This window comes from Aythya fuligula, chromosome 1, assembly GCF_009819795.1.
Source record: "Aythya fuligula isolate bAytFul2 chromosome 1, bAytFul2.pri, whole genome shotgun sequence".
Classification (NCBI taxonomy): domain Eukaryota; kingdom Metazoa; phylum Chordata; class Aves; order Anseriformes; family Anatidae; genus Aythya; species Aythya fuligula.
The window spans coordinates 81,830,103-81,855,327 of record NC_045559.1 but is presented as its reverse complement, the minus strand read 5'-3'; the positions used below and the strand labels follow the sequence as shown (position 1 = coordinate 81,855,327).

General features: G+C 41.3%; 2 protein-coding genes across 2 annotated transcripts in view; both read right to left on the bottom strand.

Moving 5' to 3' along the window:
• LOC116490542 (M1-specific T cell receptor beta chain-like) overlaps positions 1 to 25,225 on the bottom strand; it is a 101,250-nt gene that overhangs the window by 10,970 nt on the left and 65,055 nt on the right. Inside the window, exons 4-6 of the mRNA XM_032189858.1 lie at positions 15,175 to 15,181; positions 11,340 to 11,379; positions 7,426 to 7,761 (exon numbers count right to left, since the gene is read on the bottom strand). Coding sequence (XP_032045749.1) covers positions 7,426 to 7,761; positions 11,340 to 11,379; positions 15,175 to 15,181 — 383 coding nt within the window. The remainder of the gene's footprint in view (positions 1 to 7,425; positions 7,762 to 11,339; positions 11,380 to 15,174; positions 15,182 to 25,225) is intronic.
• On the bottom strand, positions 20,771 to 23,970 carry LOC116498197 (trypsin II-P29-like). The gene is made up of 5 exons (XM_032202459.1): positions 23,928 to 23,970; positions 22,595 to 22,757; positions 21,757 to 22,010; positions 21,320 to 21,456; positions 20,771 to 20,920 (listed from the first exon to the last, which is right to left on the bottom strand). Exons 1-5 carry the CDS (start codon positions 23,968 to 23,970, stop codon positions 20,771 to 20,773), a joined length of 747 nt encoding a protein of 248 aa, XP_032058350.1.

Here is a 25,225-nt window from a genome sequence, read left to right as displayed (position 1 = left end):
TTTCCTTAAGCCCCAGCCTGACAGAATCTTCCAGGACCTCATTGGAGAGCAGAAAGACATTGCATTAAGCAGTATGGTTCCCATGTGGCCATTTACTAATGACCACAAACTTACTGATTTTTGTACAGAGGATGTCTCGTTTGAGACTGTCCTGTCATGTTGGAAATATCTACAGATCATTGATGGACTGAGCAAAATGTTTTTTTCTACTTACAAAGTCCTCAATGACATCTAGACTGCAAACCCTCCCACACGAAGAAAAACAGGAACATTGCCAGGATTTCATTACAAGATAAAAATAAAAAATAAAAATATGTGGGTGACTTCTGCGTATCAAGAGGAGAGAATTCATTATGTTTTGTCTACCTGTTCTTGCTGAGTGTACTTGAGAGTTTCTGAGTGTATCCCTTCTTAGGGAGGGTTTCTGTAAAGGCCTACCAAAGGAATGCATCATTCTCCTACTGGTGTTCCTACAATGACTGATTCTCATTCTGATGCTCCACCCTCAGTGACCAAGGGCAAATTGAGAAAATGCCAAAGTCTGTGCTTACACTGATTGAACTATAGAAAATGGATGGTCTTGACTGTGTGATCATATTGCAAAGATATCTGGGGAGAATAAAGCGCTTCTCTCCCTCTGTGTGCAGAGCTGTACTATGCTATTTGTCTCCTCCAATACATTACCACACATCAGCCCAGTCCTGTATATATCTGATGACAAACAGGAAGGGGAGATGGCTGTGATAGGCTGAGAACTAGAAAGACACAAACATGGGTATGAGCACACCACAGAGATGCTAAACGCTATTAGGAAGGTAAACAGCACAGGTGCAGTAAAAAAGACGAGTGCAAACTTGTTGTTATAGTATAATTTAGGGGAAAGATAGTTACAAAGACAAAACACCACCACCAAGTGCCATAGTATCTAAAATACATTTTCTAATATATTAGGCTGGGTATAATGGGTGGATAGCAGTTTTTATTCTAAGATTTCTGGCACACACACACAGACACAGAATACGCAAAATACATCAATCAAGCCCTCCATAAAAGCTGTGGCCAGCACCCTGGATGTGGATAAACATAACACTCACTCCAACTGGTCAGTGAGTCTGAGTCCAGGCTGATCACCAGGCTTACAATGTTCACCTCAAGTTGTCTTCTACAGTGTTGGACATCATTAATGTTTTTGCCTGGAAGTTTGTCTCAACTATTTACTGTTCTTTGCCTTAGATGGCTGGCACAAGTCAGCATTTGCCTTCCTAGTCATGTCACACCAGACTGACCTCTTTGACTTTATCCCTATTTGAAGCCCATTAACAATTGTTACCTGTTGCGATCACCTTCTAGCTTCCCACCACGTATACATGTATAAAACAAAGATGAAAACCTTTTAACAGTTTTGGAGGATGCAGTCTGGAACTCTCCCCCATCACAGTGATCTGTGTTTTATTTCTCTGTACCTCATAGAATCATGTAATGAATGAGAACCAGGCAAATGTAGTCAAAGCCTCATTTTGTCTGAGTGGTACTTTCAGGCAGGTTTCACTTTGATACTTTCTGTCAAGGCCTGAGTGTGCTAATAGCCATAACGTACCTGATCACCCTCACCTGGATCCATGAGCCCAGGATCTGCATTTGAGCTTGGACCTGGGCCTTCAATTCTTGCCTAAGCTATGTTTTCGGTGTACCTGTATCCGTCCTCCTGAGTGGACCTTGGACCTTCATTGTTGGTAGCTTGTTTTCTAGATGGACCTCTCATATGCACACTGTAGCTTGTCTCCAGTCATGTCTTTGGTCCTGTCTCTTGGACAGACCAACACCAAGAGGCCATGCACCATGAAACCATGAAGCAGTAATGTGTCCTTATGGCAAAGAATCACAGAATCATCTAGGTTGGAAGAGACCTCCAAGATCATCTAGTCCAACCTCTGACCTAACACTAACAAGTCCTCCACTAAACCATATCACTAAGCTCAACATCTAAATGTCTTTTAAAGACCTCCAGGGATGGTGACTGAACCACCTCCCTGGGCAGCCCATTCCAATGCCTAACAACCCTTTCAGTCAAGTTCGTCCTCATATCCAACCTAAATCACCCCTGGCACAACTTTAACCCATTCCCCTTCATCCTGTCACCAGGCACGTGAGAGAATAGACCAATCCCCACCTCACTACACCCTCCTTTAAGGTACCTGTACAGTGTGATAAGGTCACCCCTGAGCCTTCTCTTCTCCAGGCTGAACAATCCCAGCTCCCTCAGCTGCTCCTTGTAAGACTTTTTCTCCAGAACTCTCACCAGCTTCATTGCCCTTCTTTGGACTCTTTCGAGCACCTCGATGTCCTTCTGGTAGCGAGGGGCCCAAAACTGAACACAGCACTCGAGGTGCAGCCTCACCAGAGCCAAGTACAGGGGGACAATCGCTTCCCTAGTCCTGCTGGTCACACTGCTTCTTATACAAGCCAGGACACCGTTGGCCTTCTTGGCCACCTGAGCACACTGCTGGCTCATATTCAGCCGACTATCAACCAACACTCCCAGGTCCTTCTCTGCCTGGCAGCTTTCCAACCACTCATCTCCCAGCCTGTAGCTCTGCTTGGGGTTGTTGTGCCCCAGGTGCAGGACCTGGCACTTGGCCTTGTTGAACTTCATGCAGTTGACCTCAGCCCATTGGCCCAGTCTAAAGAAAGCTAATTGTGTCCTGGGCTGCCCTAGGAGTGTTGCTAATAAGTTGAAAGAAGTGATCTTTCCCTCTACATAGCTCTGGTGAGGCCACATCTGAACTGCTGTGCCCATTTCTGGGTTCCATTATACAAGAAAGATGTGGAAATATTGAAGAGAGTCCAGCGAAGGGCCACTAACATGATTAAGAAACTGCTAAGGCTGAGGGACCTGTGACTGTTTAGACTGGAGAATGGAAGACTAAGGGTGGAATCTCACCAATGTACAGAACTATATGTGGTATGGTTTTAAGAATACAGAGTCAGGCTTTATTCAGTGGTACTGAAAGGGAAACAAGCTGCTGGTATTTAAGGTAGCTATTGTTTGACCTAAGTAAATTTAATGAAGTCCTGGGCCACTGTATGAGCTCTGTGTAACCTGAACCTGGTATATAGTGGTGATTGAGCAACAGTGGCCAGCATTGGTTGGAGTAGACACAGGAGATGGAGTACCGTTTATGCATGTACTGTGAGTGTTTAACTTTATGCAGGAGTTAAATACACATTTGGAATTTTCTTGTTTTCCTGCCCTGAAATAAATGTAAACTCTCTTTTGCCCAGGTAAGTTTATGAAGTTAATTTTCTTGCATTTACCCTTAACTTATCTTCTGTAATATAAGGGAAAGAGAAACTCAGTTTTTATCACCTGGTTAGACTTTGGCTTCTATGATGTTAGAAGCAGAAGTTAGTCCCTTATGTATCAGCAGTGAGGGTTTCATTTCATAATAAAAACATCAAAATAATGGTCTGAATGTGGGATCTGTGTTGGTGTGAGAATGCTTCCATACTTCACAGCTGGCATCGTGTGGTATTGTAGGCAATACCAAAAAATTACAAAAAACTTACTATTTTTTTCTTCCTTGGCCCCCAGTAAATTTATGACTGTCAAATCACAGGAATACCCCTTCTACCTAAACCCCCATTTTTCTTTTCTTCATTTAGACTGAGGTTGGATCCATCTTCTCAATTTATGAACTGCTGTAGCACAAAAACTGTTGACAAAGTAGGGATGAAGCATAGCAAGACTGTTAACACAAAATGTACCACTGGTCATCTAACCAATGCTGTGCATGGGTTGATGATGTCCTAGGTGCCCCAAGATGAAGGAGAGAATGCTCTAGGAGGGAATGATAAGTTCCAATTATTTTAGTTGGGGTTACTGAATCCAACAGAAAAAGGGCTGTTCTAGCCTCATTCTGTGCCCCTCTAGCAGATCAGGATAAAGGTCTGATCAGGAGGGATATACAGTATGGATCCCTCTAGTAGCTGGCCTTAGACATTCTGTTTGTCTAGGAGCTGGCCTGGATCCTTGAGCTCCTCACATTCTCACATGCTCGTAGCTGGACATTTGAGCCCCTGAGGCCTGCAGTCCCACTCCACTCCCTGGTACAGACCCTCCCGTTCACAGATACTGACTTCCAGTTACCCCACACACCTGCACACACACTGGGACCTACACATATGTACTATGCATCTCCCAGCAACTTGACTTAGACATGCAGTCTGTTTGGTAACCCCTCTCACAGTCACTGGACTGCACTGTGCAAGCTTCTGAAGCTTGGAGTCCACTCCAGTTGCTGGTATACAGTATCAGCAGTGGATGAGCCTTCTAATATTTTCATAAGAAATAGTTTCTCTCAGGACTGTTTGTGAATGTTTTTTTAATGTGAGTTCCTCACAACACAACAGGTCACTGGAACTTGTGGTGTAGTAGACTATTGCTACAAAAAATAAATAAAAAATAAAATAAAATAAAATAAAATAAAATAAAATAAAATAAAATAAAATAAAATAAAATTCAAGCTTCTCAAATGGAACGAAGATAAAACTTTATTTCCAATTCAAGGAGCTGATGCAACTTGATGCAACTCTCTAAGCAACAAGGTGTTAGTTTTAAAGCTATGACAGAGATTTTTTTGGATGTCCATGGAAAACCCACCAGTGATTACAACAAATTAGAAAGAACAGGAGGGAACAGAGAAACACAAGAAACAAAGAAGATCTTAGACAGAAGCTTGGATCCTTTATACAGTAAAAAATAGAATTTGCTTTGGTCCTGATGATGCAATGGAGAGGGTTGTTCATTCATTCTGTATACAGTGTGCCACCAGCCTAAATGGAAACAAAACAGAATAAACAAACAAGCAAAAGCCAAAAATACAACAATCTAGTAAACAGTAGACCTGATATATCAGTGTCTAAACTGTTGTGTTTCCTGAGAATATTAACAAAAATGAGCATGTTGTAGCTCTATGTTTTCATCCTCTCTTTGTAGCAAGAAAGTATCTTAACCTGTACATAATATTTTCTTACATCCTGACCTAATAGTTTTACACACGAATTTTCACAGATCATTGTGACCCAGTAAAGTACAAACCTACTTCCTCAAGCAGCCTTCAAAAAGGAGACAAAAATGCCTTGAAAATAATTGAGGTTCTGTTCATACTCTCAGCTCTGTCAGGTCCCTTTTCAAACATACCTCCCCGTCCTGTTTCTAAAGGAACAGATGCTGAGACTTCCACTACTCTTACTGTAATTATCTGCTAGATGTATGAGAAGCTCATGGATAAAAAGTATTTCATGGCAGTTACTAGCTATTTAAACTTCTCCCACTTCTTCAGATTTATCCCATTCATTGCACATATCTCCTCAAACCCCTGTTTATTACTTTTACTGCAGACATGTGTCTCTTTTCAGTGCTTATAGAAAAGTATGATATATATGATATTTCCTTTTTTTACTTTCTGGGTAAGTTGTACATAATTGTTCTTCTTTTTCCATGTGTTTAAAGAATATTTATAGAAGGAATTGCTGTGTTAGCACTGATTTTGTTTGAGATGTGGAAGAACAGTAATAGAAAATTCAGCACTTGTGATTTTTCAAACAAGGCAGGACATAGCTCTGCAGAGCATATGGAGAACACCCCATGCCTGAAAGCAGGTTTTGTCTTATGCTTGTACTAGTGAACAAAATCACCCTGGAAGTGATACACAAGCTTACCTTGGCTGTCAACATCAGAGTGCACACCAAAATAGCGTACAGGAAGGCTTTCCCACAGAGAATAAGGTAAGTGAGCTTCAGAGAATTTCCATGCAGTATGTAGGACTCTGCAAACCAAATATCATTGTTGTATTGAATTATCATCATCAGGAGAGACTGATCTAATGTAGCTTTAATCAAATAAGAATTCTTGAAATCTTTACCTAAGCAAAGCAAAGGAACTAGAGCCAAATAAATAGCTATGTTAACACCTGTGATAGCACAGGAGCGGATAGAACATTGTTATTCAAAGAACCAAAGAAGAAAATGACCCTAGAAAAGACATAGATTGGCTTTATTCTAAAAGACTATGTCTTAATTGGGAACATTTAACCATTGTGTTACCACACATTGAAAAACTAGGGTGGTCTTGTTAATCACCCTTAGGAACTGAAATTAAGCTGAATCACAAGATATATATATATATTTTTTATTTTTTTTTTCACTCATTATTTTCAGTAGCCTTGTAAATGCTGATATATAAGCAAAGTTTTACTTAGTCCAGAATAACCTGAAATCTAGCCTTTCATTCTTACATCTTTTTCACTCTCAAGGTACAGTGGTAGTGTTGAGAAACCAGCCTGATTTCATTTCACCCTTCAGATACTTGAAGCAGTAAAGAAGTTGGTCAAAACCAAGAATATGTAATTACGAATACATAGAGGAAATAATCATAGTTATTTATATGAATGTCTTCACAGTTTGAAGGAAATATGTGACTTTTAATAAGAAACATTCTGAATTCAATAATAAGAAATATTAAGAATTCTGGTGTTATAATTTTGAGGTCATAATCACTTTGCTAACTATGATTTCTGTTCTTTCAGGGATTATTTTTCTTCTAGAAAAAAAGGTAAGCAAGCAGCTTCCCAATAGAAAGCAGCATTGAGGACTGGAGAAGATAAAAAAGCAGAAGACAGTACAGTAAAGTTCCACTGTTTCTTGCACCATTTCAAAATGTAAACATAAAGAAGAGCTAAAAAAATAGCTACATACAACATGCAGGTCCAGACATTCCTGAGTCTTTTTTTTTTTTTTTTCTTAAATCTGACGTTCATGCTGCTTAGCTGTAGAAATATAAGTTATTATTTTATTGGGAAAAAAAAAATATATATATATCTCATTTCCCTTGTACGTAACATCAGTAAAACCAGAATTGAAATAAATGCAGATATTTACTTGCTTGTGAGAAGACACACATACCTTCAGTAAGTGCACATCCTGAAAGACAAAAATGAATTGAAAGTTACATTTCTCTTCAATGTGAATATAACACAAATTTTAGCAGTTTAATTTCACAGTATTTATTTTACTATACTATATATTTTACATCAGTATATATTTAGTACAGTAAATATATATAGTATAAAATATAAATATAGTATATATTATATCATAATAAATATTTTACTATATATTTACACTAAGAAAATCTGAAGAAACCTTTGAAAATTCATAGATATATAATGATAATAACAGATACACAGGGCTGGGAATATAAAGAGATACATGGAAATAGGTACACATTTACATATAATTTGTGCCATGAACACACCACTGTACATAGAAATAAGTAACCCATAGCCTTTTTCCCACTTTAAGTGATTTCTAGTTTGTACACCATGATGATGATTATACTCTTTTTATTTTAATTTTTTTACTTACCGGCATCACCATAGATGAATTTGTGTATTGATTCCTGTGTTCCATTCTTAAAAAAATTGGCAACACACTCAAAACGATTCAAAGGGTTGAACCATTCTTGGGATGAGATTCTCAGTCGACTGGTCAGTGAATAAGTATTCCCATATGATGTGGAATTCTCATCTGTCCCCACCCCTTCTGTCCTCTCAGCACCATTCACCTTCCAGACTAAATTGAGGTTGTCGGGGTAGAAACCAGAGGCCAGGCATACCAGTGTGGCTTTGCTCTTCTCTTGGATCTCTTGCTTTGATGGGGAAAAGATGGCCACAGCTGGTGGTTTGATTTCATCGTTTTTCTCTGAAACAGAAAGGAATACAGCCCAGAGTCTCCATTATTGTTTTTAGCCAAGAAGGTCTTGTAATTGTGCATCGTATTTGTGCTGTGTGACTCCTGGTGCATCTGGCTTTTTAACGAATGCTTATTAGAGATATTATTATCTGTTAGACAGAAAGACATCAAGAAAGTGCAAAAATTCACTCATTGCACAGAAATATAAAAGGCCTGGCTACAGAAATGGAGCACTGATTGTATTTCTGGCATAGTCCCTGTCAAAAGAACAGGAAAGCTTATAAAAAGCTGTGCGAACAAAGTAAAGTAACCAAAAGGCCTGTATTTGTAGTAACAGGTAAAAGCCTGTGTTATAAGGCATAAGCATCTTTAGCTGACTGCAGCACATTCCTGAAATTGTAGTAAGACAGGACTGTTACTGCAGTGTTCAGAATTGTATTTCCATGTGATACCCTAATTGGAGCCCCAGCTGAGGTGTGACATGAAAAGAAAGAGATAATCTTTCTCACTATCTGAAGTGAATAACACTTTAGGTAGGTAACCTGAGCCTGCCTGGGGCAAGTTTAGCTCTAGATCTTTACTTGCCATCCGTTTTTAAGACTACGAAATATCATATTTATGTTATTTATTATTTAGATTATCCTGGGTATGAGAAAACCTCACCTTACACTTTTCAGAGTAAAGTGAGAATTTATACACTCAGAAAACAAAAGATATTCCATGTCCTAGAGTGTTTAATATTTTTATTCTCAAGAGTGTTTAAGACATTTAATCTTACATATATATACATGTATACATATAAAATATGCAGATATGTGTATATCTTATATGTATATCTGCAGTCAGAAGGGATGTACAAAGTAACAATGAGATGCTACTTAGAAACTAGGCAGTGACTCTAAAAGCCACTTTTTTATATCTTTTTATATTTGTTATATGTTTTACTATAATTCCTTTCTTTTATCAAGCTTGATAATTCTGCCAGGTCTGCAGAGTGCACATGGAAACAGAAAGTCAGAAAGAACTATAGAGATAAAGAGTAAACTTTTACTTATTCCATATGATAGAATTAACTGAGATGTGGCTAGCAGTTCTAGGGAGGTGATTGTCCCCCTCTGCTCTGCCCTTGTGAGGCCGCACATGGAATACTGTGTCCAGGTCTGGGACCCCAGCACAAAAAGATGTTTACTTGTTAGAGCAGGTCCAGGGAGGGCCATGAGGATGATCAGAGCTCTGGAGCACCTCTCCTATGAAGAAAGGCTGAGAGAGCTGGGGTTGTTCATCACAGAGAAGAGAAGGTTCCAGGGTGACCTCATTGCAGCTTTTCAAGAGTTAAAGTGTGCTTATTAAAAAGATGGAGAGCAACTTTTTGATTGGGCAGATAATGATAAGACAAGGGAGAATGGTTTTAAATTAATAGAGAGGAAATCTAGATTAGATGTTAGGAGTGAAATTCTTCACTCTGTGGGTGTTGAGGCACTGGAACAGGTTGACCAGGCAGACTGTGGATGCCCCATTCCTGGAGGTGTTCAAGATCAGGTTGGGCTAGGCCCCGGGCAGTCTGGTCTAGTGGGAGGTGTCCCTGCCCATGGCAGGGAGATTGGAACTAGGTGGTCCTTAAGGTCCTTTCCAATCCAAACCATTCTATGATTCTACAATACATTGTGGATGCTCTTCCTGATCATTCCCTCCTTTCTGGAGTGGACATACATAAATAAACAGAAATTTATCTTGCATAGATCTTGACCCATAAGCCCTGGAGTTTTCTTTCAACCGCTAGCCTTAATCATGATTGTCAGTGCCTACTCTACAAAGAACCTTAGGCCTTTCTGTGAAAACATGAGCTCATACAGACCTCAGAAGAGGTAACTAGATAGTTACATTCATAGCTCACTAGCAAGTTTGGCACTGCTTTCCTTCCAAAAGTAAGGCTGATCACTTTTACTGCTCCTTCTAGTACATGGCTTGATGATTTATTTTTTTAACCTTAAAATTCTTTCTAGCATAAGTTCATTGTCTCATAGCCCCAGTGGCTAAAAGTGAAGACACTGAAACAGATGAGGAGAACAGAAAAGAATAGTGAGAAAGATTCAACATGCTAAAAGAAAAAAAAAAAAAAAAAAAAAAAAAAGAGAGAGAGAGAGAGAGAGAAAGGAAGGCAGTGAAAAAGGCTGGCAGAAAAAAAAAAAAAAAAAAAAAAAACGAAAAAAAAAAAAGTATTGAAATTAAAAAAAAAAAAAAAAAGCCAGAGATGAGCATACTTGAAATGGAATAAAGAATTAGGAGACTGACATAAGCAAGAGCAGAGAGAATTAGAAAAATATATATATCAACAGCCCATTCTGTTCTGATCTTCCACATTGGTCACGGAAGATCACTGGTGCAATGCTTAATCACTGTATTTATGTATATAAATACATGTATACCCTGTCAAACATTCTTCATCTATCTAAGAGAAAAAGTATCACAGTTCTCCCATTCCCCTAATAGCAAGATCATTTTAATAATATCTTGCTATTTTTCACCTCTATTCCCATTTGAAAATCATCTGCGTATATGTTATGTATAATTAATGCAAGGAAAATTTTCAAATGTCCCTCACATTGAGCTTAAATATAACTCTGAACACAGTGCCAACTCTAAATATAACTGGTACAGTCAAAAAGCACAGGTGTACACCATTACACCATTTGTGTTACACCAGTAACACAAAGGGGCCTTTTCCTGTTTTTGTCTGCTACTTAGTTCCCCAAAATGGGAATGTTTAAAGGATCAAGCCCATGTGTATTTCTACAGTTTGCTATTAGAGCTGGCAGTGGCAGAGTGATAAGGTTGTTTTGTCCTGTGATTCAAAAATGCTCAACAGAACCACCTTGATGTTAAAGGAAGATGGTATTAACAGAGCAGGTCATGCTAAATCCTTTCCTTGGAGGGGAGAAGGCAGAGAAAGAATGTAGGGAAGAAGAGAATGAATAGTGGAGAAAAGTGCACTCTTGTCAGAAAAGTAATAGAAAGATAATTCAGGCTTTTTAAAATATCCTTTTTAACAGTGAAAAAGAATGTTAAAAGGAAACAGTGTCCCAGTGCAATTTCAGGCAGCCTGCCTACCATCTATGGGGAGGGAAGCAAAATACCAGCAAGACTGCACCTTCCCTGCCTGATTCCGAGCCACCACAAGCATACTTGTGAACTTGACAGTATCCCTGAAATTTTGCTTTTGGTTGTTAGACAGCAGGGCAGAAGAACTGAAAAACAAACAAACAAACAAACAAACAAAAACACCTTGCAGACTAAAGAAGGACCCTTCATTTTCAAACTCTGTAATGTTTTCTTGAACAATGGGAGCAGTGTTTTTTTTTCCCTTTCTCCCATCATGAATTTCACAGTCAAAACAATCTTAAAATTGGTGCCTGAAAACCCTACACTTTTATATCAGAACTTCTGTTTCTAATAAACAACCAATAAATCATTAATTCTGTCATCATAGATGAGTGAAACATGATCATTATTTTGCTGTGAATTAAAAATGTTCTTGTCCCCTAAAACAGTATTACATGCATAATACAGAGATCTGATTTTTGTCTTACCTATGACAGTGAGTTTTGTCCCAGTGCCAAAGAACAGTTTCTCATTATTCACACTATTTTGCAGCTGCAGTAAAACCTCTCTGCTACTGTTAGTCCTCTGAGCCATACCTCTGGACTAACCCTCCCTCATGCAGAACTAGCAAATACTGAAACTAGGAGCTCATTAATTCATGGTCCCCTAAAAAAAAAAAAAAAAAAAAAAAAAAAAAAAAAAAAAAAAGATGTGTAAAGATGTGTAAAGGAACAGCAAATACACCTATGTGTCTGATCCAGTGAAACCAATCTAAGAAATAACTCTTCCAGAGCTCTCTTCTTCAGCCTTAGGTGAATCAGTTGCTGCAGCTTTCACCATTTCTTTAGAGGACACATGCAGTGTTAGAAAATATTTCTCAGATGCAGACAGAGCAATTTTCTTTGATTATTTTCTGCTGAACAGACTCAGTTCCTTATTTCCTCTTTTTTTTTTTTTTTTTTTTTTTTCAATCTAGTGAATGTTACTCTCTTGTAAAATAAACTTTTAATATTTCCATCAGAACCACTGATTTGCACTGTATTTTTTTTTCTAATGTCTGATCATGTCTGAGGAAGAGCCTCCATTTTTCCTATGAAGACTAAAATTTATCACTTGAAAGCATTTTTCTCTGTGAGGAAGGGTCTGGTATAAAAGTGTGAGGTTCTTCTAATTCCAGGAATAATAATGAGAAGGAGAGATCACCATCATTAATCAGTCCCAGAAACAGCCTTGCTTTCCCTTGGGTTTGGAAACAGTCCAAATCCAGAAGTGTGGCCCAGATAGAAATATTCCACAGGAGTTACTTTTATTCGAAATGAACCACACATTCTCTTTTGGTGATTTTCAGTGGCCTTTCAGAATCTATTCTGAAATAGTAATTATAGTAATAGGAATAGTATTTTTATTTAATAATAGTAATAATAATAATAGTAAAAACTGTAAGAGTAATTTTTATTATAATCCTGATAAGTGTGCTCTGTGGAAGAAAAACTTGCTATGCTATGGACAGTAGTTTTCTAGAACAACTAGAAATTAAACAGCTGCAGAGAGCTGATATTATTGCTTATGATAAAGCTGAATATTTTTGCTTCTGTTTGTTAACCAAAAACAGTAGTATACTTATTTGTCTTTCCCAGTCATCTGAGATAACATGTTTTAGTTTACCCTCAAAAGACTCAAAGTAATTCGTTTGTAGATTCTTCATTTGTTTTCTAGACCTGCCCTAAATGTAAACATAACTTAGACAACTGTTATGGATAACCTGGAAACGCAGGAGAACTAGCATTATGGGGGCATAGCTATACTTTCAAAAATAATGATTTTTGCAGATGCTAATTTATTAAGAAGATACAGTGATAACATGCACATATTTTTCAACCCGTCTATCTTTTTTATGGACAGTCCTTTATTCACAGAAGATGCCTTTGTTCTCCAACGTGAAATGTATGTAATTAAATAGAGTAGCAAACTTAATCTGGTCTCCAAAGCAGACAGGGATATTAGAACATTAGTAAAACACCAGCTTAATGATGAAAAGGAGGATAAAGTTGAAATTCTCTGAAAAGAAGAACTTTAAAGTTTTAAGGGATTTAAACTTTAAAGGGATTTAAAGTTATTTAAAGAGAAAACAAAATTTTCTTACCCATCACTGTAACTTTTGTGCCAAAACCAAAAATCACCTTAGTGTTGGTCACAATGACAAACTGTTGTATTATAAGCTAAGAAAATGGATGTGCTGCAGTTGAGTTTAGTAAGCAGAAACTTAGGTAATGTTTACTGTATCTGGAAACCCAAAGATGTCCTTAGTCTCTGAAAGACTATGGCAGATCACCAGCTTGAAATTCTATTGTATAATCTGTAGCATTTATAAGAGCACTTTTCAGAGTTTATTGATACTTATTTTTGTTGTCTACATTTCACCTCCAGTTGTTTCACGGCCTAATCTCCATTTACTCTCATTGATATCACCTGCTGCTCTCATTTTGAAGACATAGAAACCATACAGAGGTACTCAAAATACCAGAGGCTGTCAAAGTCTACAAATATAATTCCTCTACAACTACAGCTTCTGTTTTGTCAGCCTAGTACTCTAAGCATAGGGAAGCCTTCATTTCTGTAGCTTGTGAAGCTTAATAATCAAATTGTTTTGTGGTGGTCATGGTCATGTGTTTTCATATAGGTGCTTCAGCTTTGTGGTATTGAATTAAAACAAACTCATTTGTTTCCCTTCAGCGGCAGGCCAGACATCCCATTAAAATTCCTGATAGGTTAAAAGTAATCTACATAAGTACAGTCCAGAAGAATCCGTTGGCTAATCTCAGACAAACCCTTTTGCATCCATTAGGAAAAACTGCAGTGAGAAAGAATGGAGGATTTGAGAAAAGAAAATTGCCCTGACAAGCATGTCTTAGTGGACACTGGAGACTTGCCCAGAGAAAGCCCCAACACCATTTTATATATTGCCTTTGACTGATACCTGCTACTTTTCAGATTTTTTTCCTAACACTTTGGTCATGTTAGCAAAGAACAATTGGGAGGGGGTCATGGGGTGGAGGGTGGGGGCATTATTGCATCAGAAAAAATATTAGTTGTGTGTTTCACATACTCTGATAAGTTTTAGGTGCATCTCCAATCAATCTGGTTTGTTGAAAATTATTTCAAAGTCATCCCAGAATCTTCTGGCTTGTCTTCTAGACAGGATAGGCTTAGGCTTGCAGTTCTCAGATGATAAAAGTAAGTCTCAGCATACTGGGTCTGTCAGGAGAAACCAAGACAGAACATGCCCATTGTGCTTCAGAATGCTCTGTATTTGTCTAAATACACTCTCCCCTGAGGTTTATGCACATATGGGTTTTTGTAAAGACCTCCTGGAGAATATATCATTGTGGATCCCCTGTCCCCACAACGATACAACCTCATACAAAAACAATCCCACATGTCTCCACCCTCACATTTTGTCATCCAGTCACCATGAGAAGTTGTGGCAACCACAGGCCCCTTCCTTCCACTGCCATTGCTTTGTCTGTGAGATAATCTGATCACCTCTTAGTGTATCCATTATCCCAGAATCTATATTTCCAACTTTAATTTTTTTTTCCTATAGACAAAAATTAGTCTTTTTTTTTTTTTTTTTTTTTCTTCCCATTTTATTAACTGGTTTTATATGCAGTTATTTTTCACCATGCAACTTCATGGTAGTGTTTATGGTGCTTTCATTCTCACTCTTCCAACACAGAATGATAAGAAGAACGCAAACCAACTGTAATTGTTTTGCATTGAGATTGATTTGCTTACTACAGACTGGTGTTTATACTTGTAGTCTTGCCTGGTTGTGAATATCTTCTTCTGTCTGTGCAATACTTTTTGGCTGCTCTGAAAGGGCAAGAAGTATGATTTTGAGCTCTTAGGTTTTTACTACTCTGACTACCCTGTTCCAGGAAGCAGAAATATAATCTTCTCCTGGGTATCTATGACTACAAAAAAGCTTCATCTAGGAGTACAAGCACACCTTCATGTTGGAGATTGTTTTAAGGTGGTGAGAACTTTAAGGTGGAAGGGTACTTTATTATTTTTTTTTTCTCTCTCACACACGTAATTAAATGAAGAAACAAAACTGCATTTTTCCCCTTAGGTGTGCCCAGGTATGATGTAGCTTCCAAGAGGGAAAGATCTGTGCCAGTGCAACTGTGTATACCAACAGACATTGAGGCTATACAGGGAGAGACAGGAGCATGAACAAACAAATTTAGGTTTAGGACATGCTTAGCTGATCCAGGCCTCATCTTCTTGTGTATATAGTCAGGACATAGTTAGCAACATTACTGAATACCTACAATTCATGTTGCATTCTAATGGTTTCACTCCATCCTGTCTTGATATAAATAGCAGTCAGTTACTATAGGATACATACAATTATTTGAAAATAGATAGCTCTCCAAGCAAAATATTTCTTTTTCTTTTGTGCTGTTCTGCTAAGCTCCTAACATCTGTTATGTCCTCAGGGGAGGTGAATGAGAAAGTCAGAGTAAGTTGAAACATTTAGGACCAAAAGAGAAGACTACAGAAAGCCATGTAAAATATTGGACAGGTGACAGGTGATGCCCTGTGTGTTTAACTTGCCTGTATGTTTAACTCACCAATTATAAGAATGATGGCAGACATTTGTCTTTGTTTGGACTGAGTTATTTTAAAAATACATTTAGCATTTTTTATTGGTCTGTCTCTGCCTACATGATAACACTAATAGTGTGATATTATTTGCCTGCCTTGGTCTAATTCTGTCTCTGATGTCAGCAGTGTTTACTCAGGGTCTAAAACCATTCTACTGAAATCCCTTTAAGATTATTCTGTTTCCTTTACCAGTCTACAGCTCCATTATGGTCCTTTTTGTCATTAGCAGACTCTCTCCAACATTGTGTCTTTCATGTAAAACCATTCAAACCACTTCTTCTGTATTAATTTTGAAGGAGTACTTCTATGTGATGCTAACATCACATAGATGGTCACTATTATGAGGTAATTTCCAAAAGTGCCAGCAGACAGCAGTCTTGTCCCACTTTAGAGTTCATTTTTAGTTCCCACCATTCCCCCCCCCCCCCCCCCCCCCCCTTGCATCCCCCTCATCCCTCCTCAAAAGGAAAGGCCTTGTAGGCCATGAATTTAAACAAGTGGGAGGGAAGCAAAGACTGTTTATTGCTTTGGGTTTCCATGTATCTGATAGGAGGCTTCATGTGTAAAACTCCAGCCAAGAAGGAAAGGTAAGGATTTGTCAACAAGAAACATTTAAGGCCATATTATGTAAAAACAGTATCATTTTAGTGAGGGAATTTCAAAGGAAATAATGATCTCATTGCTTATGTCTGTCTTGGATTATTCTCTAATACACAGAAGAAGCAAAATACAGAGAAGTCTTGAGCTTTATAAATTTGTCTTAGGAGCACTAGGAAGTTTGTTTCACAAATGTTCAGTACTTCAGATCATGAACCCCTAAAATTAAGCAACAGCCCTTTCAGAGCATAATTGCGCTGCATAGTGGAGAACAGAGAGATCAAGCTTCCTAGCTGGGTAAGCAAAAGTCAGTTTCCTCATTCCAAGACTTATAAGCTTGACTTTCTAAAAGGAGAAAGGCAGAAAAAGTCTGAGTAGCTAGAACAGACAATGAAGAAAAAGCTGAAAAATTGTGACTACAGATGCTGTTCTTCAGGCTTCTTGTGGTACAAGAGCTGACAGAACAGAAATAACAGGACAGATGACCTTGTGCTAATTGCCCAGTATAGGCACTAGCTTGGGAGCAGATGGGCATTTGGGAAACAATATTGTTCCTTAGTAGTAAAACTAAAGTAAAACTTGGGTGCAAACCAGTGGCTCTAATACAAAGCTTGAGTATACACAGGCTAGGAGAGAATGGAAGGAAAGTAAATATACATACATAGGGTGGTCTGGCATATTCTGCATAGGGATGTGACTTTACATATCCTCTCCTTCCACCATATTATCTTTTGAGAAGCCAGATCAATTTCTAGACTGCTGGTAGGCTATTACTGACAAATTGTTATTTTTGTGAATATACAACACCGTGAATATACAACAGTTTACACAGTTATGTCTGGAATGTCATTGCTGGACATCTGCAACAGGTACCTTTGACTGTGGTTTCTGTAATTACAGCTTCCCTAAAATCCACTACAGCAGGAGTTGAAGAAGAATAAATATAAGGACAGGGAATGAGACAAGGAAAATAGCTATTTCATGATAAACTATTCTTAGAATAGCAGGTTATTTTCGGTGCCATCCCAAGCTTGCAAAAGAACCAATGCCTAGGATCAAGTTTTACCTCAGAGCTGGAATTGGGCACTGTGGCTGCAGAACTTCAAGTTGACAAAGTCCACTAGAGATATGGATGGTTTTCCACTGCAACTGGAAACTACACAGCTGTGACCAGTCAATAACCAGCTCATTTATTTACTGGAATGAAGGCTACTGATAATTTGCTTTAAAAGGCTCTTACAATTGCATTTCTCATACAAAAATAAAATTAAAAAAAAAAAAAAAAACAAACAAAAAACGTAACTGGGAGCTGAGAAATAGATTTTTGCTTATGTTCCCAAGCTAATAGAACTGGTTTTCAATGTTTAAGGGAGAGGTCTGAACTAGGACTGTAATATTATGAATTTCAGGAACTGGTAACTTATTAAAGGAGACGAAAAAAAAAAAAAAAAAAAAAAAAAAAAAAAACACTCCCAAAGTTGCCATCATGGTGTTTATATTCCATAGTGATTCTGGCATAAACTGGTTTTCCTAGAACTTTCACAGGACTGTTGGACTGAAATGTAGGTCTTTGACTGCAGTAACCCTCTTCATTAGTCCTGATGTTACTTCTTCCAAGCAATATTACTGAGGTTTTCACTTTTTCCACCCTTTTTGGCGTTATGCCTCACGTATTTGCCTGAAGCTCAACGAGGTTCATACCTGTCCCTTGGCCTTCAAAGATTTGTAGAAAGGGCATGCTCTGCCTGTAAGAGTGGTGTACATCCCAGAAGAATTGGTAGTGAATATTCCCTGTCTCTCCTTTTTAACCCTGCTTTTTAAAGAAGGAAACAGAAATGACCTAAACAGCTATAGTTTCTTCCCAGAAGGGAAGTAAATATATTCTATATGATGTGTGAAAGCTTTGTATGCTTTTTTTTTTTAATGCTTTGTATGTTTTGTAAGCCAAACCATAGTAAGATAAAGATAGGTATGATTGAGCTTACCAGTTCAGATTCTGAACTACTGGATTTTTTTTGGAAAAAAAAAAAAAAAAAAAAAAAAAAAAAGCCTATAAACTACAAACATTAGAAAAACAATGAAAAGAAGGAAAATGAAGATGTCTAAGGTGAGACCATTGATGCTGGTTTTCTTGGCATGACTGCTGAGTATGTCAGTCTGTGTTGATCTGTGTGCTTGGCTACGTATGTAGGTATGCATGTATTGCATGTATGCACGCCTACTGAGAACATATTCTCAGCCTTTCTGCTGGCTGGGTCTGGGTGTGTGAGGCCATGGCAGCCACCCCTCTGTTGGGCTACCAGTTTCAGCTCTACCCAACAGTAAGTCTTGGGGAAAGCAGTGAGATCGCCCCTTTAATAAAATAGGGACTATAGGAAGAGATGTGGCAATGACCAGAGGGCTGATGTCTCCTGCCTAGGTGGAAGAGGACCAAAGGATCAAGGAAATGCTTCCTATTGAGGGAAGGGTGTTTAAGGACAGCTGGGAACAGTAAGAGCTGCTTGGCAGAAGTTTCTATTGGATTTGGAGGCTAATATTTTGACTGAGAACATCAAGTAAGGACTGGCTTTCCAGTCGTGACAGGGACAAATGATGGTTGCAATGCAACGAAGGCACTGGCAGCCCACTTCCAAAGCTCGACAGATGCTTAACACTTAACGCCACAACTAGGATTGTCCAGCTAAACTGTGGCTGTGTGCGATTACCATCAGATGGCTTCTTGGCTTTAATGGATGTAAAGCATCTCATGCCAGTTTCATTCAGTAGCCTATGTTGGTGCACAGTTCCCCCGGAACTTGACTGGAGACAATTCTTGCAGAAACCCTTCCACCTGGGGCTTGCCATCCCAGATCCCCTGGCCAGTCAGTCCTATGCTCATTCTTTCACACCTCTCATACCCAAACAGTCCATTCTTATGCCATTTCTGATACAACTGCACCTGCTGATGTGGTATGAGTTTCCCCTCCTCCTTCATTCTATTTCACTATGCCAAACTTAGTAGCTCCCACTTCTAAACTCCTTCCTAACATTTTTAGACCACCCAACTCTCCACTTCACCACCCTTAGAAGAATTTTGCACTTTTCCCAGTCCCTCCTAGGCCTCTCTTTTTTCCTCCTACAAACTCCCTATCCCAGATTCTCACAACAAAGATGCAGTTTCTAGGTTTGGAGAGGCTAAAGTTGCTCCGTAATGGCCCAGTTTACACTGCCTCAGGGTTCTTTGAGGGACGTCTTTTTGCCACTCCCTACAGATCATGTGTTGCATGAGATGGGTTAAATACAGACTTTAAAACTGGAGAGCTTTAAACAGGAATGTATTTATTTATTTATTTACCGCTGGACACGTACCCACAGGATTTTGTGATTGGTTCCGAGGCAGTAACATGCTGCAGCAGACTGGTGTATAGTGTCGGGCAGTTGCTTTTCAGCATCAAGGCAACTCGAGGCAGCTGAAAAAACTGTCAGGACACAGCAGCCTAAAGGAAGGTGGCTGACAAAATGCGAGCAGAGCCAGCAGTGGTGTGCTATTTTAATAAGGCATCACGACTATTTCACAGTCATTAACCAGCTGAAAAATTTTGAGGCAGTTGCGTAGTGCAGAGGAGCGGGGGATCGCAGCGGGCACGCATTTTTCTGCATTGAGGCCGCTCAAGGCTTCTGAGGCAGCCACCACGACCCAGCCGCCCTCATGAGGCTGCCTCATGAGGTGCAGGCGGAGCCAGCAGCTCTCCCTATCATACAAAGGCAGCCCCTAGGAAGCATGAGCAACCAGGCAGGAAGCACTCACTGAAGTGCTTGCCAAAACCACTATGGAACCCCAGACTGAGTGCCTGCCCAAAGATGTGGCTGTTCAGGTCTCTGGCTGCAGGGAGTGCCTGAGCCTGCTGCTGCCAATGGTGGGTGAGAGATACTGCCTGTGTGAGGTGCGAGCGGGTAGAGGATGTGATCAGCCTGGTGGCAGAGCTCAAGAAGGAGGTTAAGGACTATCAGGGAGTGTGAGCAGGAGTTGGGCTGGTGGAGTCGCTCCCTATCACGCCTGAGAGAAAGGCACTGGGGCAACGCACCCAAAATAGTGGTGGACCTCCCACCCTGTTCTTGTCGGGCAGACGGAGGGGGCCTGAGAGATGGAGAGGAATGGATACTGGTCCCTGTTTGGCATCACAGGGGTGCCCATCCCTACCCGCCTCTCGACCCCAAGTGCCCTTACGCACTAGATTTGAGGCCCTGGAGTGCAAGGGACAGAGTGGTGAGGATGTGGGGGAAAGGCCACACAGGACGCTGTCTCGGGCAAGGAAGTCACCTCCGCTCCTCAAGACTTCCTCCACCAAGAAAGAAAGAAGGGTAATGGTCAAAGGCGACTCCCTTCTGAGGGACAGAGAGGGCCTGCAAGCTCCCCATTGCAGATTCTCACAGCCCAACAGCTCTAGGGTGCTGCTCCCAGTGCACACACCTGAACCGGAACAACATGGAAGGTTCAGGAGGAGCTGGTGGAAGGCTGCAGGGAACCCCACTTGTCTCTGATGAGCTACAGTCCCCAAAGAAAATGTCTGTAAGGCTCTTTAGGTTAGATATTTATTTGTGCTGTTGTCTTCTTAGGGAAAGCATTAGGGTGGGAGGGTAGTGGCCAAGGAGCCAGGTGGTTGTCAAGGTATCAGTAGGCTGCAATGGTCTCTTGGATCCAATCAACATAATTGCAGACCTTGGTGTAGACACCGGGATAACCTTTCAGAGCACACCCGATTCCCCATGACACAATGCCCTGGAGTTCTCCGTTGCACACAACTGGTCCACCTGAGTCACACTGGAGGGGAAAATTTAGAGACACAAGATGATTTAAAAGCAGAATCTCACCCAGAAAGTTTTTGACTTGGCACAAAGAATCCAGGGAATGCAAAACAAAGCGCAGCAGGCCCTGATATGGGAGCACAGAGAGATACCCCCCTTGCTTGCTGGCCTCCCCTAGCCCCCAAAAATTCACTGGTACCATGCTCGGTGCCAACCAGCAGATGTGGCTGGGCCTGCTATTTTCAGTGAAGTCCACCCTGCACCCAAAGCGTGCTGCAAAGGGTGCGTCAGAAGAGAGCACCTGGCGAGGAGGAGGCTGAAGCTAAGCAGGCTGCCAAGCTCCAATGTATACCGTGCAGCCTGGGGCACCCTGGCAGTGTGTGGCCCAGGGCTCTGCGCAGACATCAACTCCTACCTGGCATGAGTCTTTCCCACCCTCCAGGAATCCTATGCAGATCATGTTGCTGGTGATTTCACCCGGGTAAGCATCTTGGCACTCTTGGTTACTCAGAATTGGCGCTTGCAGGCACTGGAGGAGTTCAGGGTAATTGGCTGCCGGGAGAGCAGTAACAGTTTTAGGTTTTGTCTTGGGACTCAGTACTGTCAGTGAACAGAAAGACCAACGACCTATATGCGAGAGCCATCCAGCAGAGCAGGGTAAAGTAAAACAGTGAAGTGCATTGTAGATTGAGACACACTGGCAGGGCAGCGTGAAGTCAGGGCAGCGTGGAGGACTTGCGGGCACAACAAGAAAAGGCTGCACAGAAGGGGTGAACTGTACATGGGTCTCACAAGCGTGGTGGTAGAGCAGGAGAAGTGTGAAAGCTACATGCGGTGTGCGTAGATACTCACTGCCACTGCTCAGTGTGTTTCCCCAGCCCGAAATCAGGCACTCCGTCCCTGCCTTGGCACAAGAGGTGGGCAGGGCTATGGGTTGAACGTCGGCACTGTAGTCCACGGCGGATGCCAGCTTGATCAACATAATGTCATTATTAAGGGTTCTTGAACTGTAGTTAGGATGGCGAATGATTACGGAAGAACTCCTGACTACTTCACTGTCTTCCTGCACATCAATGTTGTACTCTCCCAGCCTCACTTGTATACGGCTGCAAAATTGTCAGCAGAGAAAAGCAGCAGTTAGCCATGGGTAGAACAACTGGCTGCCACGTGGGGACCGGCAGACACTTGAAAGCGAGTAAGGGAGTGCTGTGCTAATCAATGGTTTGTGTGTCACGCAGCTCTAGGAACTTCATGATTTCATGGAAGACTGAGTTGGGAGAGCATTGCCAGATAGGCAAGAAAGGGAGATTCAGTTTCCTGTTTCTCCCTCTGCACAGAAGTGTGCCCTAAACTCAGGACGAGGGAGATCCATGGAGAAAGTCTGGAGGAATGACAAAGAAGAAAGCGGTAATGGTAAGCCCCATGGATGTGTAAATGTTGACCGAATGGCATGTTAGGATGCACAGAAAAGGATGCTATGAGTGCAGGAATACTGGAAAGACCATGTAACACAGCAGGACTGAGGCTAGGGTTTCTCCTTTGGCTTCAGGTACACCATGCATTGCCCCGCCCCTGTCCCTCCCCCCATGCATGTATGGTCTTCTCTTGAGAGGCACCGGAGTTCTAGATGTGGTGGGTTTGTAAGATTTGAGCAGAATCCACCCGGATACACAACCCAAGCCATACGTACGATTGGTAGCAGTGAGCAGCTGACAGGACCCACTGGTTGTTGATGAGGGATCCTCCACAAAAGTGATAGCCAGCATTCAGGGACACCTGGTAGGGAACTGAATGCTCTGGGCAATTGTAGCCTCCTACAATCTTGTCATCATCAGCAGCTCCAGGGAAAGCAACTGAGGAAAAGAGAATTGGGTTTCACAGCACCATGCCTGAATCCGTTCTCTTTAAGCATAGCAGCAGCCAGTGAGCTACAGAGAATGAGCAAGAGCCAAGACAGCTTGAAACTTCAGAAGTCTCCAGGCAACTCCTGAAATATCCTGCTGAGTTCTTTCTGCACTACTCTGAAACACCAGGCTTTGTCTGTACCACCTGAAGTCAGGAAGAGAACAGGAGAGCACAAGCTGCCAAAGAACCTCATAAATGAATTGTACGCAGCCTTCACTGTGTTCCTTCCGGGGCACCTTTGGGTTGGGATGAGACAGCTGTGCCATGGCAGAAAGCGTATGTAAAACGGGCAAACGCAGTTGAGAGAACTTCATTTGCAGGGGTGAGACAAAGAATGAGCAAGAGAGGTAGAAAAACTTGGTAGTGAAGGATTCAGAGAGAACACAAAGGCTCCACAGAGTTGGAGGATGATGTCACAGTAGAATGTAAGAAAGAAGATATTTGTTGGAGCCAACAGAACGGTGGTCTCCAGCCTTTTTGATTCCATAACCCTATCAGTAAAACACCTTCCCACAGCCCTGACATATGTCTATTTGTTCATTTCGAAGTTACGTACTTGCCCTACTGAACTTCAAATGTTTTCCTCCCACACTGTAATGCACAACCCCAGATGTGCATGCACCCCATTTTAGAACCCACTGCACTAGAACATTGCAGGCTGGGATCCTGCCTCTGACCATCCACTACAGATGCAAGGAGCAGAAGATGACTTCATAAACCTCAATGGACTTCTCTTTCACAAATGTGTTGCCCGACCATCCGTCCCATCCTCTTCCCCTCTAACTCACCTTCACCCCCCCCAAATTTTAACAGGCCTTGTCCTTTGCTGTTTTTGAACCTGCCAAAATGCCTAGCTGTCTTTCATACTCCCTAATTCTTGTAGACAAGGAGACAGCAAGCCCTGCATTGTTTTATGCACCCTTGTCTTGTCCTACCTTCTTCACCTCTCTAGGAGGCTGAGAGTCTGTCTCTGACATGAGTGGAAATTGAGGAAGAACAGAATGTCATGCTACTGGGGAAAGAGAAAGGCCAGTAGAGAGGACAAGGCAAGAGCCTGTGAGAGAAGGTTTGCTCAGGTGTGCAGGTAGATAGACGATCAGTATCAATAGAGAACGTACCAGCGGCTCCCAGGCAGGAGAGAAGGAGGAAGAGAGAATGCATGGTGCCTCCACGACCAAGCTTTGTGACGTGGATGAGGACTAGCCTCAGAAACTCCTCTGCTTTATGCTCCTGGAGAGCTTTATCTTTGTCAGCCCATGGTCTCTCCAGCTTTCTCTTTCCCAGGATCTTGCATCAGACTGGAAAAATTTACCTATTTTATCTGAGTACAGTGATGACACATCTGACTGAAATACCTGAACTAGGGGAAAGTATCTCTAGAAATGTAAGCTATCATTGCCACGCCACTGATAACGCAGAATACAGCTGCTCTCCATTTAGCAACTCTCCTTTCTCCTTTCTCCCATGCCCCTGGAGCCACCAGCATTCTGCTGCAGTGCCACTGCACTCAATGAGAGAATTGTTTGCAGCTGGAGAGTTGGACCCACCCCAGGAGTTTATGTTTGGAAAGAGCCTGAATAATGAGGCTGTGGGATGTTCACCCACAGTGAGCAGAAGAGGGCATTTACTTTCCACGGAGAGCTTCCTCATCTTAAAGAAAGAGGAAGAGGTGGGAGGGAGGGAGGGAGGGAGGGAAGATGTTCTAATTTGAACCTGAACACAAAAGAGTCAGTTCATCCTTCAGAGTTCCCAACGAGCAGCCTGAATTCTTTTCTGATGGGGTCTGTCTCCTGGATGATCTCCGAGTTGTCCATTTGAGATCTGTTTGTGCCATGAGCTCCAGCACTATTGCGCCGACAGGTGTGCCCTCTTGATTACTGGGATTCACAGAGAATAGGTAGGGACTCGGATGCAGTACTTTCACTATATGTCTCTCATCAAGGACTTAGGAACAAGGATCCAGAACTTCTGCTGCAAGCTCTGGCATTAGTCCGGGAAGGGTCAGGCGTGTCTGCTGCTTGACGTAAGCAAGTAGCACAGAGACTGTCTGAGAGACCTTTTCCCTCTAAGGAGATTACCAACCCAGCCCCCTGCGATGTCATGTGTACCTTTGAGAGTGGATGATCTGTTTTTTAAACTGCTAAAGATTAAAAAAAAAAAAAAAAAACAAAAGAGAGAGATAAAAAGAGAGAGAGTCGTATTTCAGAGTGGGCTTCCTGAGGCCTCGTGAGGAAGAGAGGCCCCACCTGGGGTGCAGAGTGCTGCTTGAAGGATGTGCTGTTTTGCAGCTCCTTTTTGACTGACTGCCTACAGTACTAGTGTCCCATGTACCAATGCCGAGGTGCCTGACATTCACGTGAGTAGACCAGACCACAGCTTTGCCCACATACCATGTGCTTCTACACGGGGGGTGACG